Raw genomic sequence first — 16,185 nt, 5'->3', positions numbered from 1 at the left:
AATCAGAGTATGCAGAACTGAGGATAGTCATAACAGTGGGATTTGAGGGATACTCTGACTGCTTAAGGAAGAGGACTTGCTGGAATCCCAGTTCTGCTGTGCTGGGGAGACATCTTGACTGTATTGTGCGTAGGTAGCGGATTGGATCCTATAATCCCCCAAAGACTCTGGGGGCTGTAAATCCACCTCCTTCTGCAGGAGAGGGTTCTGGCTGGAAGGGCCCTCTCACCTGGAGAGCTGCCTGGGTACAGGGAAAGCCCTTACATTTCTATAGAAAAAATAAAATAAAATAAAATAAAATAAAATAAAATGAAATGAGGATAAAGGGGTGGGGGGAGAAAGCACATGTCCATGACAGAGAAAAGTAGTAGAGACTGAAAAAGAAATGCGGTTGAGGCACACTGTCTTGGGCTATTTGCTGGGCTGCTCTGAAGTGCCAGGTCTGGCTGGAGCACGAGGCCAGCCTCGGCCTCCAGCCTCCACGCCACAGGGTGACCTTCACGTTGCAATTATCGTTCAAGCATGGCTAAGCCGTAAAACCCAGGGCTTATCTCATGTGAAATGCACGGGGTCTAAAAACCAACGTCACTGTCAACTGCTATTGCCAGAGAAATAAATGATTCACATTATGGTAGCTCTCCCCCAAGCCCCCATCCCGGAGTGCGCGCTAATGGGCACACGCAGGATTTTGGGTGTCCAGTCTGGACACCACATGGGGGTAGCCTGGGAGCTGGCATTTCCAATGAGAGAAATCAAATGGGGCTGGCATGGAGTGGGAGAAGCTGCTCAGAGAACACAAACCTGGCAAGGCCTTCAAACGCAAAGGTCTCCTTACCAACTCTTGTAAGCAGCTCGAGTCCCCGTGCCCTGAATGAAGGTCTGCAGGAAGCCTTTCCTGACCACTCTGTTCAAACTGCACCTTCCCAGCTGGGCTGGGTGGTGCGTATCTGTAATTCCAGTTTTTGAGAGGCTGACACAGGAGGATTGCAGGTTGGAGATCTGAGACTTAGGGTCGCAAGGTGGACCCTCAGAAACTTAGCAGTATCCTGTTGCAAAAATAAAAAAGGGCTGAAGGGTGTAGTTTGGAGGTAGGATGACCCTGGGTTCAATCGTCAGTCCTGAATATAAAATAAAACAACCACCACAACAAAAAAAACAACCTTTCCCACTTCCTGGCCCTTCGCTGCTTCTATTTCTCCCCTTAGCATTTCCAACCAAGTAACATGCTGTATATTTGACTTGTTTATAATTCATCCTTCTCCACCAGAAGGTAAGCCACACGGAGGGCTGGAAATTATTATTATTGTTGTCTGTTGTGTTTTCCGTGGTAACCCCGTGCTTGACAGATGCTGGGTGTAAAGTGTTTGCTGAGTGGGCGGACATGTGGATCGAGAATCCCCACTACAGCCGCGTGCAGCAGGACCTGTCAACGCCATCTGGCCGGCCAGGAAAGGGAGGCGCAGAGAGACTTAAGTACCAGGAAAGGGAGGCGCGGAGAGTCTTAAGCATTGCGGGCTGGCCCAGGGCGTCTCAGCCTGCAGATGAGCCACCCAGGGATCTGGCTGGGGTGCAGGTGTGGGCGGGGCCTCGGGTTCCTCCTGTCTCTGCGTCTGGTCTGGGTGATGCTGGGGCTGAGGGGCCGCTGTGCATCCAGGCAGAGTGACGGCCAGAAGCCTTGAGTTGGCAGGTGGCTCTTCAGTGGTGCTGAAGAGTGAGCACCAACCTAGACACCTGTGACCTTGGTCATGCCCCAACTCTTCCATGCCTCCATCTCCTCACCAAAGTACTACAAAGATGGAATGAACTTGTCCTGCCGCAATACTTGGCATTGTGTTGCTAGGCTGTACTTAACCTGTAAGACTTTTTGTTGTTGTTGTTTGTTTATTTTTTGCGGTACTGGGGATGGAACCCAGGGGCATTCTACCTCTGAGTTACACCCCCAGCCCTATGTTTTCTTCTTTATTTGGAAACAAGGTCTCACTGAGTTGCAAAGGGCCTCATTAAGTAGCTGAGGCTGGGCTTGAACTGTGATCCTCCTGTCTCAGCCTCCCGAATGCCGGGATGACAAGCGTGAGTCACCATTCCTGGCTTGTTGAGAAGTTTGTAATCAAAGTTGTAATTATTTTTAGTTCGGATCTAACAGCTTCCTCTCAGACTCCTTATGAAGTATGATGAAGTTATTTTCTACTGCACCAAAAGAGGAAGAGACTACATGTATGCTGGGAACTATGACAATCCATGTCTACTATCAAGAAATCAGACATTTCTGCTGGATGTGTTATGTGAGTCTTTTGGTTTCTAAATGTAGACTTACTGACATTTGTATTTAAAATTTTAGCCAGGCGTGATGGCGCATGCTTGTAATCCCCGCGCTTGGGAGGCAGAGACAGGAGGATTGCGCAGGTTCGAAGCCAGCCGCGCTGGTGTAAGAGACCCTGTTTCAAAAAAAAAAAAATATATATATATATAAGAAATAGGTCTGGGAGTGTAGCCCGGAGTTAGAAGGGCTTCCAGGAACCCCAGTACCACCAAAAAAAAATTTTTAAAGATATTTTCATTGGTGTGTTGTCATTATATATCGCAGTGAGGGTCAGAGTGATCGGGACATACATTTATACAGCATGCTATGTGTTTCCTACTGTCAAGCTGCCTTTTGTATTAGTAGCATTTGGGAATGACCATTTCTCATCTTAATGGATAGGAAGAGTCTTTTAGATTTTTTGCCAGTTTTGAAAAAAAGGGAAAAAAACCTTGTTTTGAGTTTGTTATTTCTCTGATTACTGGTGAGGCCAGTCGTCTTTCTATACATTTATTTGCCACTGAGATTTCTTGTCTTGTGAATTTCCTGTTCATTTATTTTCATCCACTTTAATAATTTTTAGACTTTTCCACATCCATCAGAAAAAAAAAAACTATGGGGATTTTTTTCTGCCCAATAATATAAATCTATAGCAAACTTGATCAAGAAATAAAGAAGAAAGATGATAAAATATCCTAGAATTTATGAAAGAACCACACTCATAGGAGGAAAATGTTTAAGAGCTTTTCACAATTTTATTCCCACAAGTAGAAAAACCTAGTAAGATATAAATGAGGTATGAAATACAACTAGATCAATTACCTTAGGAGGAAAAGTGTTAGAGTAGACAAAGACCTGGGCCTTTGAAAGGCACCTTTGTAGCTATATAGGCACGCTTTACCAAGCTTTCAAGAAAGGATACTCTACCATGAAGCTATCCCAGAGAACAAAATAAAATGGTCAACTCATTCTAGGAACTTCACAGAACACCCGTACAAAAACAAGAATTGCAAAGTGGGCCCATTTCCATCAAACAAAGAAACTACAAGCCAAACTCACTTTGAGAACAGATACCAAAATTCTAAATAATAATAATTGCACATTGATTCCTCTTAAAAGAACAACAAGTTCTGGGTAAAGGCTCTGAGGATATAATCTAGGAATGCTAGTTTCAGTTTTCCATTAAAAAAAAAAAAAACCTGAGTAATAGAATTCATTGTATTAAAGGCTTTACAGGATTAAAAGGCGGATAACTAACAGGGCCAGCTGGGCCTGGCTGCTCAGTAGCCTGTCCAAGGCTGGGAGGGGTGTTGGCTGGGAGTGGGGGCTGGTGAACAGGGAGAAGGAGCACTGGGTTTTCCTCAGGAGAATGAGTTCTGGTTTCTCCTTAGAGGAGTGAGATGGACTAGCCCTAAGGCACCCACGTCCATGGAATAAGAGCCCCGCTCCACTCAAAGTCCCAGACAGCCAAAGAGGAGAACACTGTGAGCTTTCTGAGTAACCCAGGCCCCAGTGAGTGTTCTCAGGCTCTGCTGAGCAGGGGAGGGCTTGGGGCTGGAACTCTGCTGGCTGCGGGGTGCTCCTGCCATGCAATGCGGCATACACAGAGAAATATCGCAGAAAATGAAAAACCAGATGCTTTCCCTAACGTGCAAAAACTGGGAAGAGATAGGTAACAGGAGGAGATCTAGTTGAAGAGAGGGCCCTATAGAGGAGAGGAGCAATTAAGGTGACCAATCAGAGGGGATGGGATGAGGGACGATGGAATCTCTTTAAAACTCATGATGTACGTAAACAAATGTATGAAAGTTAATCACCAATCAAGCATGGGATCGAGGGAGGGGGAGGGAATGGGATGGGGATTGGATGAGGGCTAATTGGATGATGTGTGCTTGTATATCCTCAAGTCTGGTATTCCGTTGTGATGTATGACTACAATGCACCATGTAGTGATGGTTGTTGGTTAAGAACGTGGGGCTTTTCCACTTGTTTAGTGAGATCTGCCAGTGAACTTGCTTTTCTGTAACATACAAATGCTATGGGCTGGTTTGTTCATCTGGTTTGGCTTCCCTTGAGAATTCTGTTACAGACTTGATGAAAATCCTAAATATAGTTATAAAAATCCCAAGGGTTCGCTTCTGACAAGTTGATGAACATCTCATACCACTTGGGAGTTGGAGGTCCACTCAGCTAGACTAACAGAGACAGTCCTGACAATCTTCCAGAAACCACTCTGAGACCTTCCCCACACACTAGCCACTTATAAATGTGCCCTGAAGTCCCTGCCGGTGGCCTTTCTTTGGCCAGATAGTCAATAAAGAGGAAAAATGGGCACATTTGGTTCCAAGTGACTTAACTTTTCTATTTTGGTCAGTTAATTAATTTCATCTATGGGAGGGAGAAGAAGTCCCTCTACAACCCTGTAGATGTCACGTGAACAATTCTTAGAGAACATTCCTAGACAGCAGGGACAAGGCAGAGTTCATATGATTAATAATATCTAAGGGGGAGAGAGCTAGTAGTGTAGCTCAGTGGTAGAGTGCTTGTCTAGCATGAGTAAGACCTGTCCTGGGTTCCATTTCCAGCACCAAAAAAAAAAAAAAAGAAAAGAAAAGAAAAAGAAAAAAGAGAGTAGATATGAATGTGTGGTTTGCTAACATCATGATGGGTTTGAACTGTGTGCACTGCTGATCATACTGAAGGCTGCCGGGTCAGGAAAACCCAAAACACTGAAGGCTGCCAGGTCAGGAGAACCCACAACACTGAAGGCTGCCAGGTCAGCAGAGCCCACAACACTGAAGGCTGCCAGGTCAGCAGAGCCCATTGTCTAACATGAAATACTCTAGGGCTTTCCCCATCTGAGCAGGCAACTGAAACAGCATAGGCTGTTCTGCATTCACCATTCACATGTTTCTGGTTTCCCCATGTGACCCGGGAGGACAGCGCTGCCAGCACTATGCCAGCATCGCATGGTGCTTTCTGAGCCCCCGTCCCATGGGCAGTACCGTCAACTTTGCACGTGTGTGTGTGTGTGTGTGTGTGTGTGTGTGTGTGTGTCACACGCCGTGGCTTGCTGCCCTGATTTTCCAACAGGTGGGTGGCAAGGACCATCTACCAGTTATCAAGCTTCCTTGGACACAACGCCACCTTGAGTGGACTTGGGAGAAAACAGAGCTACACATTCCACATATAAACTTCAGTTTCAACCTATGCTTGTGTCTTGTGAGTGAATCCTTGGGTGCCAGTGGCCCTTTGAGAATCTTTATGAGTCCTGCTGTAGCTCTTTTCAGAGAAATGCATCTGGACACACACAAGACCGCAGACGGTCACTGGGGCTTCCCAGAGCCAGCAAAGTCCAGTCCAGGATTCAGATTCCCAGCCAACCCTTCCCCAGCCCCTAAGAGGTCTTCCCGCAGCATTCACCAAATTGCCTCAGGGTGAGTAGAATACAAGATTTGAACAGGCTGCCTCAGAGAACATAAATGGAGGACTTACCACCATCTCCTGGACCTGGAACATCTCTGCACCACCAGACGACAGTCGGTTGGGGAAGGAGATGCTGACGGATGACCCAGGGAGGGTGCTCGGGCCCGCGTTGTAGACCTGTGGGTGTGGAACACACCACACATGTTAGTGGAAATCAGAGACCTTCATTTCACATACGTATTCTAAGATCCTTTGAATCACGTGCAGAAACTCTAAGGCTTGCACCTGGGTTACTACTTTACGGGAAGTGAAATACTGAATGATGGGGAATTCTAACAGAATAGAAATCCTTTGTTATGGTTAGATAGAGAATGGCCTCTAAAAGAGCTTATAAGTTGGTGTTTGGAGTTGATATAATTTAGTCTTGAGGGTTGGAATCCAAGCTAAATGGGTTGACCTGGGTGGTCCCCGGTAGGCCAGTAGGGTGGCTGGAGGAGGTGGCCCCGGGATGTGTGGCATTGGAGATTATAATTTGTTTCCCCTCACCCCTGCTCCATGCTCTCACTCTGGCCTCCCTGATGTGAGGAGGCCAGCCCAGGCCTCTCCCTCTTTCTGCCTCCTGCCACCATGCCCTGAGATTCACGGTCCCCAGACTCATGTGGACTGAACCCAAAACTAAGAAAAAAAATCTTTCTTCTAAGTTATGTGGTCAGGTCTTTATATTATAGCAGTAAAAATGCTAAAGGATGACTAGAACGTCCCCCTAATAGGCATCTAGAAATCCCAAACTCTCAAATTATCTATTACATTTTTAGCATTTTCTTATTATCTTCCTACTAAAAATTATATTTGTTTTGACATATCTAGAGATGTACTCAGACTATTCTATTTGGTGAGAACTTATAGACATCATAATCTAATCCAGTGGTTCTCAAATTTCAGCATAACATGAGAACCACCTGGGGGGCTTATTACAGCCCAGATGGATGAGGGGTGACGGGTATGGGGTCATGCTCAGACTTCCTGAAGCAGTAGGTCTGGACAGGGCTGGAGTGTCTGCATTCCTGAGACGTTCCCAGCAGAAGCTGCTCCAAGCTGCCCCAGAGCCGCCTCTGAGAAACGCGCGTGCGTCCTCTTTCTCCTTTTAGAGTCTCAAGTATCTGCGACCCTCAAAGACCAAGAGAGTTGTCCCCTAATACAGCAAGGGCTGTTTCAACTACACCTGCTCATTTAGTCTCTGAGTTATTTGCAGCAGGTCACTTGATAACACTGTCTGGTAAAGCCCGCACATGCCTTTCCTATTTCAGAATTTAGCTTCAGTGTCACCAATTTTTTATTCTCACAATATTTCAAACTTTCACTATTATTTTATCTGTTATGATGATCTGATCTGTGGTCAGTTTTTCAGTATTTTTGTTTTGTTTTGTTTTGGTGCTAGATATTGGCCCAGGGCCTTGAATGTGTGAGAAAAGTGCTCTAACCCTGAGCTACATTCCCGGCTCTGTGGTCAGTGAACTTTGGTGTGCAACTGTTTGGGGGTGCCATGAGCTGTGCCCATCTAGGACAGTGAACTTAATAAATGTATGTTTTGACTGCTCCATTGACCCTCAGCTCCCCCATTTCTCTCTCTCCCCCCCCTTTCTCTCTCCTTGGTCCTTTTCTATTCCCTGAGACATACCAATATTTAAATTTAGCCAATTAAGCCGGGTATGGTGGCGCACGCTTGTAATCCCCGCGCTTGGGAGGCAGAGACAGGAGGATCGCGCAGGTTCGAAGCCAGCCGCGCGCGCTGGCTTTGGAGACCCTGTTTCCAAATAAAAATGTAAAAATAGGTCTGGGAGTGTAGCCCGGAGGTAGAAGGGCTTCCAGGAACCCCAGTACCACCAAAAAAATAAAAAATAAAAAAATAAAAAAAAAATAAATTTAGCCAATTAATAATCCTGCAATGCTCTCCCAGTGCTCAAGTGAAAGGCAGAGTTGCACTGAAAACCCAAGCTAAGTGTGATGAAGCAGAATGAGGAAGGCAGGCCGGGAGCTGAGACAGACCAAGGGCTGGGCTTCTTGTACCAGTGAGCCAAGTTGTGAATGCAAAACACAAAAACGAAAAAAAGTCCTGAAGGAAATTGAAAGTGCTACTCCAGTGCACGCATGAATGATAAGAAAGCAAAATAGCCTTCTTGCTGATCTGGAGAAAATTTTTAGTGGTCTGGATAGAAGATCAAACCACCCACAACATTCCCTTAGGCAGAGGTCTAACCCACAGCAAGGCCCTCCCGCCTCTCTTCAGTTCAGGGAGCCGAGGAAGCTGCAGAAGAGAGGTTTGGTGCTAGCAGAGGTGGGCGCAGGAGGTTTAAAGGGAGAAGCCGTCTCCGTAACAGGACAGTGCTAGGCAGAAACTACAAGTGTGGATATAGAACCTGCAGCAAGTTATCCCAGAGATCCAAGATGCGGGATCTCTAATGTGGATGAAACAGCCCTCAGTTGGAAGATGTCATCAAAGACTCTCCTAGCCAGGGAGGAGAAGTCAATGCCTGGCTTCAGAGCTTCAAAGGCCAGGGTGACTTTCTTTTTAGGGACTAGTATGGTTGGTGATTTTAAGTTGCAGCCATGGCTCAATCCAAGAGCCCTTAAGAATGACACCAAATAGCCAGGCATTGGTGGTGCACGCTTGTAATCCCAGTATTTGGGAGGCTGAAATAGGAGGATCGTGGTTCACGGACAGCCTCAGCTACCTAGTAAGACTCTCGGCAACTCAGTGAGACCCTGTTTCAAAAAAGAAAATACGGCTGGAGATGTAGCTCGGAGGTAGAATGCCCCTGGGTGCCATCCCCAATACTGAAAAAAAAAAAAAAAGACACTAAATCCACCCTGCCTGTGCTCTATGAGGACTCACAAAGCCAGGATGATGATGTCATTTCTGTTTGCAACATGGCACCCTGAATGTTTTAAGGCCACTGCTGAGATCTACTGTTCAGATAAAGGTTCCTTCTAAAATATGACTGACAGTACTCCGGGTCACCCAAGAGCTTTGCCAGAGATGGACAAAGAAATGGAGGTTGTTTCCAGCTAGTAACACAGCCTCCAGTCTGTAGCCCATTTTGACTTTTGAGTCTTATTAAGAAATACATTTCATAGCCTGGCATGGTGAGGCACACTTGTAATCCCAGTACTTGGGAGGCTGAGACAGGAGGATTGCAATTCATGGACAGCCTCAGCTACTTAGTGAGGCTCTCCACAACTTAGTGAGACCTTGTTTCTAAACAAACAAACAAACAAACAAACAAACAAACAAACTAGGGCTGGGTTGTATAGCTCAGAGGTAAAATGCCCCTGGGTTAAATCCTTAATATCGAAAAAAAAAAAACCCAAAACACATTTCATAAGGCTCTAGCTGCCAGAGATCCTTATTCTTCTGTTGAATCAGGACGAAGACAACTGAAACCCAGGAATGGATTGACTTCCAAGAACATTCATGGGGGTATAAATTGGGGGTAGAATGCCCAATGCCAGTACCACCAAAAAAAAAATTAGAAGAATAAAGAACTTTTATAATCATGCTGGGAGGTCAAAATATCAACACAAATATCAACATATCAAATATCCACAAATATCAAAATATCAGAATACCAACATATATCTATCCACAAGCATTTGGAAGAGGTTGATTCCAGCTCTCACGGGTGACTCCAAGTGTTCAGGACTTCCGTGGAGGAAGTAAATGAGGATGTGCTGGAAACAGCAAGGTCCCTGGATGAGGAGTGGATCCTTGAGATGTGACTGCAGTCTCACGGTAAACGCTTGGAACAGGTGAGCAGTCACTTCTATGCATGAGCAAAGACAGCGGTTCTTGGGATGGAATCTACGCCCAGTGAAGACGCTGTGCGTACCGTTGAAGTCATAACAAAAGATCTAGAATACTACAGACATGTCACTGATACAGCAGTGGCAGGTTTGAGAAGTCTGGCTCCAGTTTTGAAAGAAATTCTGTAAAGGCTACCGCAGAGCAGTGCATGCTAGAAGAGACTGTCACAAGTGGACAGGCTAATCGACGTGGCCAACCTCACTGTTGCTTTAAGAATATCCCAGGGACTGGAGAGAATTCAGGGATTTGAGGTACCAGTACCAGTGAAGTGGAGATCAGAAGGGCAGAGTCAGAAAAAGGGCAGAAATATAAGCAGGTCTTCACCTCTAGTCGAACGCAAGGCCCTAGCTCCAGCTCGCGTATCACTAGAAAACTGTATCTTCACTCTCGGATGGGAGTTGGTCCTGTTTCGAAGAATAAATAGACAACGATGGAGCAGAGGAGCAGCTGGCCTGCCAAGTCTTGATTCAAAAAGAACAAAATTCACCAAAAACAACAACCCGATGATATCAGAAAGGAAGGCGTCTCTAACCACAAGTGAAGGGACTCACTTGAAGTGAAACAGAGTTGAAAAGAAACCTCTCGACACGTCTGGGAAACCCGAGGTAAAGCATGAATGGGAGTAAGCAAGAAAGAGAACGATTCGCGTGATGTCACTCAGCAGAGCGGGGCAGACGGGAGAGCTTATATTCCCAGGCTTATTTTTACTGGTATCCTCCCCTCCCCTGCCAAGTGGTACTGAGGATTGAACCCAGCCAGCCACCTCTTCATTTTTTATTTTCTTTTTAAAACAGTCTTGCTAAGTTGCTGACAGTCTCACTGTGTTATCGAGGCTGTCTTCAAACCTGTGATCCTTCTGTCTCAGCCTCCCAAGTATTGGGATTACAGGCATGTGCCACCAAGCCTTGCTTATATTTTTTATCAATATCTCAACATTTGATTTTTTGCAACATTTCATGTGTGACATCTGTGTTATTCCCCCTGTAGTTTTTTAAGTGGGGGAAATGCTTTGATTTCTGACGCAAAAAAAAAGTCACAACCTAATACATACAAATCACCACCATCAATGACAAACTGAAAACAGAACACCAACAAAAAACGCCAAAACCTCCCCCAGAAAACCAAAACCCAAACCAAAAAAGCCTATCACAGTCAACGAATTACTGTGTCTTTGTTAAAGTAATCCCAACATTTGGGAGTTGGAGACCAGAGAGGATCGTGGTTCGCGGCCAGCCTCAGCTACTTAGCTTGGCCTTTTGCAACTCAGTGAGACCCCATTTCAAGAAAATAAAAAGACCAAAAAAAAAAAAAAATAGGACCAGGGGTGTATCTCTGAGGTAGAATGCCCGTGGGTTCAAGCCTAGTACCTCAAACAAAACAAAACAAAACAAAAAAACCTGGTAGCATATATAAAGCAGGCTCAAGATTACTATTTCTGCCTTTCTCCCATGTATTTGCAGTAGAGTTTTTAAACAATGATACGGCTTGTTGAATAATGGATTTTTTTTTGTGTGTGTGGTACTGGGCATTGAAATCAGAGGCATTCTACCCCCAAGCTATACCCCCAGCCCTTTTTATTATCTGGAAATGGGGTCTCACTAAATTACCGACAGCCTCACTAAGTTGACTTTGAACCTGTGATCCTCCTGTCTCAGCTTCCCAAGTACTAGGATTACAAGTATGTGCCACCACGCCCGGCTGAAGAACAGATTTTAAAAGACACAGAAAAACTATTCCTAAGGAAAGCCTCCTGTTCGTCAGGAACAATGTTACTGGAATAAGGAGGGAGTAGAAGAGTTTTCTCCATATTCTTGTCTCTTCCTCCCCCACCACCTCTAAGTCCTGGTCACCGTCACTTCACCACAGGACGCTGGCCTTCCTGAAGGTCAATCATAATAACAACACTTATCCCAGAAAGCCAGCCGTGAGAGAGTTCTTAAGGAAATGGCGGGTGGCTCCCTCCTGTCCCTCTCAGACTAGCGACTGCCTCTGACAGGTTGACTGGTCCGTATTTGCGCAGGTGATGGCTCACCTAGCAGTTTATCCAAGGTCATGCCAATCACTCATTCCCCAGGGCCCAAGGCCCCGGCCTGGGTCTTATTTCAGGTCAGATGTGAAGAAAGCTATTTGCCTGAGCACCAACCTTTAAGTTCCCTGTAAAAATACCTCCAGTGAAGCACCTGGGAGAACCCATTGCATACCTTCGGATTTCTCTTTTTCAAACCCTCCCTCCCTCCCTCCCTCCCTTCTTTCCTTCCTTCCTTCTTTCCCTCTGTAGAAGATAACATTTAGTATCTTTCCTATGACCACCATTTCTCTTCTTTTCTTCTTTCAACATCCATACCCTCTTCGTTACGTGGGTGATGGCATTCCAACCTTCTAAGTCATTTTCCAAACTACAACTATTACTGCAGGACACCTCAAAAATGCTACGAGAAGAATGAATATAAAGGATTCCAGTGAAATAAATCCACTTGGTCTTTTTATCTGGTTTCTATCCAATTGCAAAAAGCAAAAAGGGGTGGGGATAAACCTGGAGAGGCAATTCAGGAATACAAAAGTGTAATTCACAGCTGTCGCTTTACAGTCTCCAAAGAAAGCCCGGACCCCATCTCTCCCCCTCTCGCCCCCGTAAATCAAGGGCAGGGTGTGACAGCTGGAGCTTAGCTGATCAGGAGGCACATCCTCTCTGAGCTGGGAACATGTGTTATCCATCATGGCTTCGGAGGTCTGCTGCCCGAGAGGACACAGGAGAGAGGAGGGCCATGGTCTGCAAGGGCCCACCAGTGTGCTGCAGCCTCGTTCTCTGCACCCTCACCCTGTCATTATCTGACAACCTCTAGGCCACTTAGGAGAGGCCACAGGAAAAGAATATGATAATTACTCAGCCACGACAGTGGATACCAGAGTGGGAAGCTGCCCTTTCCGCTCTTCCCGAGGAGGGATGGAAGAGGCAGGCATGAGATGGGAGCTATGAGGTGTGGACATTAGTGTGCTCTGGGCAACACAGGCCACAGCTCTGGGCCAGGCTCAGCTCCAGCCCTCCGCATCCAGCTCGGGGCCTCTGGCACATCCTTTTGCCCTTGGGCCAACATTTCTTTGCACTTGTCCACTAAGGGAAATGGGCTGGATCACGCTGGGTTTCTTTACCAGCTGACCAGGGGAATCCATACTTTATTTATTCACTTATTTTTTTGTTCCTAGGGATTGAACCCAGAGGCATTCTACCTCCAAGCTAAACCTCCGGCCTGATTTTATTACTTATTTGGAAACAGGGTCTCACTAAGTTGCCAACGCTGGCTTTGAACCTGTGATCCTCTTGTGTCAGCCTCTGGCTTTGAACCTGTGATCCTCTTGTGTCAGCCTCCCAAGTACTGAGATGACAAGTGTGCACCACTGCGCCCGGCTTGGGACTCCACGCTTTAAAAGAAGGGGTCAGAAAACTATGGCCTATAGGGCAAACCTGGCCCAATACCTGTTCCTGTGCAGCCTGTAAGTTAAGAATTGTTTATATCATTAAATGATTGGGGAGAGGGCTAGGGAATGTAGCTCAATGTAGAGCTTCTGCCTGGCTCACCGGAGGCCCTGGGTTCTGCGCATGAACCCGTGTACGTACGTACACACACACACACACACACACACACACACACACACACACCACCGCACCCAGAAAACCAAGCTGGCCCTTCAGTTGTCCTGCAGTGGAAGACATTCGCAGGGGGCCTTTTGCTGTGCCCACTGGCAGTGGTGGCTTCCGGGGGTTTACCTGAAGGGTGATGTTGAGGGGCTGAAAGTTACACTCCTGGTCGTCCAGCTGAATGTAGTTGGAGGGGTCCACAGACTCGCCGTACACAAAGGAGGTTGGAGACACGATTCTGGAGGAGGAGCACAGGGATGGCGTCATTCTGTCCTGGCTGACCCCAGGGCCACGCTGTTCTGAGAGCACAGACATCTGTCTCTCTTTAACCCCTTATCTCCCACTAGACTTGTCCCCTCCGAGACTGGCACTTCTCTCCTATGAATGGACATGGCCTGTCTACACCTTCTAAAAGACATTTCTAGGATGACTTCTCATCTTAGGCCACATCAGTAAGCTATGTACACGTTGCATCCTGGGATTACATTTCCCAAATGAGGTCTTAAAAATTGAAGCTAAGTAGATGTAGCTTGAGAGAATTGTGCTAAGGGAGATTCATCAGTGTCAAAAAGTAAATAATTGTATATATTCTCTCATCTGTGGAAGCTATAGAAATGGGGAAGCCAGAGTAGCCTCAGATAGACAGGCAGAGACTCCAATGGGGGATGGAGCAGGGTCAGGGGGCAGAGGAGAAGGTACAGAGACATAAAGAAGGTAGCCTTAGAAACAGAATTATAAAATTATGCATTTTTTCTTTTGTCCCTTGAAAATGTTTTTAAGGCTTGAGGAATATGAGAGTAAGCTTTTAAGAAATAAACACCAATGAATTATATATCTGGCATACTAAACTCCACTATGTGACAAACTCATTTTAGAAGCTTAATTAAAATTAGCCAGACTATCACATTAACTGGAAACTAGGTGCTCGGAAGCCAAGCCAACTCAAAGATGGCATCTGGCCCAAGATTTCAGACAGTAGCCACCTAAGGGGTGGTTAAAAATTCAGGCTTAGTTGGTAGCGATACCTTGGACATGGCTCCGATTAACACACTCTGAGAAGAAACAAAGCCCCAACTTAACACCCCCAGACACATTATGGGCCCTGGATGCTCGAAGCCCTCGCTTACATAAACACCATGTAAGACTTGGGGACTGAGTCCAGGTAGACAGTGCTGGTTCACTGGAACTCATCCTGTTTTCTGCTCCTGGGAGGATCAGAGGGGACTCATTTGTTTAACTCATGGCTTCATGGGGGCTGTTAACACCTTCCAATCAGGCCCCCTAAGGCCTGAGGACACCACCAGGGCAGTGTGGAGGTGCTTTCTCTTTGTCCCCAAGGACGGAACTTGACTCTGGGTTTACTGTCACTGTGCCTTGGATGAAACAAATAAATAAACCATCTAGTTAAAAAAAATTGAACTGTGAGTAGGAACACAGATATTCTAATTTGTGAATACATTCTGCCAGTGACTCCTGTCTAAAATATGCTATGAAAAAAGCCAGGCACTGAGGAAGAGAAACAGGGCCGCTCCTTCCCAGCAGAGCCAGTGACCGCAAAGATGGCTCCTCCTGCAACCTCTCAGCATTCCCACCTCCAAGCCAAGGCTGAGACCCAGAAGCTCTTGAAAACTGAAAAATGAGAAACTGTGAACTTCCAGAAAGTTCAGCGTGCATTTGGGTCAAAGGTTCAGTGGGTCCTCATTTGATCTAAACCAACTGTGCAAAGCTTTTCCCCGCTATCAAAGAGGTCTGTATGTGTTCTGTTTTCTGGAGCAAGAAACGGGAACTGAGCTCTTGTTTTTCCAGGCCTGAGCTTTGACTGGAAACGGACCCAGGCTGTTCAGTGTCCCTGCAGACCAGAGCCTGCAGCCCTGCTTCCCAACGCCAGCGGCGCTGAGCCGTGGATTTCACCCGGACAGATGGACAGATGGTGTGGCCACTGTGACGCTCCCCTGCTCAATCCACACCACCAGAAACATCTCAGCTCTGCAGAAGGACTCAACAGAAACACGCAAAGCTGGTGCGGACTGTGAGGCTCTGGGAAGGGTGGCCCTCCGTGAACCAGGACCTGGGACGCATCTGCCCATAACCTCTGGCCCGGCAGCTTCGGGCTAAGATTTTCATTCCATAAACCATGCTAGCTGCCACCATAGGGCCTTCTGGGGGTGGAGGAGGGTGGAACGAGATGTATATAAAGGTATCTAGCATGTACAAAGTAATTATGGGCTTTAAAGTTGTCATCAAACATATATTCCAGCCGGGCGTTGGTGGCACACGCTTGTAATCCCAGCATTCGGGAGGCTGAGATGGGAGGATTGTGGTTGGAGGACAGCCTCAGCTACTTAGTGAGGCCCTCTGCAACTTAGTGAGACCCTGTTTCAAAATAAAGAATAAAAAATAGGGCTGGGAGTGTAGCTCAGAGGTAGAATGCCCCTGGGTTCCATGCTCAGACCTGCAAAAAAAAACACCCCCCCCCATATATTCCAACCAGACAGGGGAGGGGGGTGTCGCTGGAAGAGAGAATAAATAAAGATGGAGAAGGAGAAAGTAAATTGCAGCCCCTAATGCTTCATCCTGCCTTCGAGGCTGAGAGGTGGCAAGGCTGCTGGGTCCCGGCCGGCTGCCCGGGAGGCACAGCGCCATGCTGGACGGTGCCCCTGTGTTCAGGGGGCCCAGGGCCAGCTACTCACCCAGTGATGGCCGTGTCCACTTCGTGCACCAGCGGCACTGTGAGTGTGAGGGCGTTGTCGTGCAGGGCTTCAGTGCGCTCCACGTTGCCACTATGCAGGGAGAGGAGAATGAGGGATGCCGGCCATGGTTGGCTGGTCTGCGTTCGTGACAAGTGTCCCCCCTCCAAGGGCCCGCTCGCCGTATCTGTCCCAGGCTCTGCTTCTGGAAGAGTCCCCCTGTACAGGGGCGCGGTGGACACTCTCCTTCCTGAGTTGTGTTCCACTCACTAAT

The 16,185-nt window shown here is 46.9% G+C and overlaps 1 protein-coding gene across 1 annotated transcript in view; it reads right to left on the bottom strand.

Annotated features, from left to right (window-relative positions):
* The window catches only part of ITGA9 (integrin subunit alpha 9), a gene marked incomplete at both ends in the record, with an annotated part of 279,709 nt that overhangs the window by 39,984 nt on the left and 223,540 nt on the right, over nt 1-16,185 (bottom strand). The window contains 3 exons of the mRNA XM_080715880.1: nt 5,795-5,902; nt 13,354-13,462; nt 15,915-16,004. Of these exons, the coding sequence (XP_080572006.1) occupies nt 5,795-5,902; nt 13,354-13,462; nt 15,915-16,004 (307 nt within the window). The remainder of the gene's footprint in view (nt 1-5,794; nt 5,903-13,353; nt 13,463-15,914; nt 16,005-16,185) is intronic.

This window comes from Muscardinus avellanarius, assembly GCF_963383645.1.
Source record: "Muscardinus avellanarius genome assembly, chromosome: 18".
Taxonomy (NCBI): Eukaryota; Metazoa; Chordata; class Mammalia; order Rodentia; family Gliridae; genus Muscardinus; species Muscardinus avellanarius.
The sequence above is the reverse complement of the archived record's forward strand: the minus strand, read 5'-3'. Positions and strand labels throughout refer to the sequence as shown.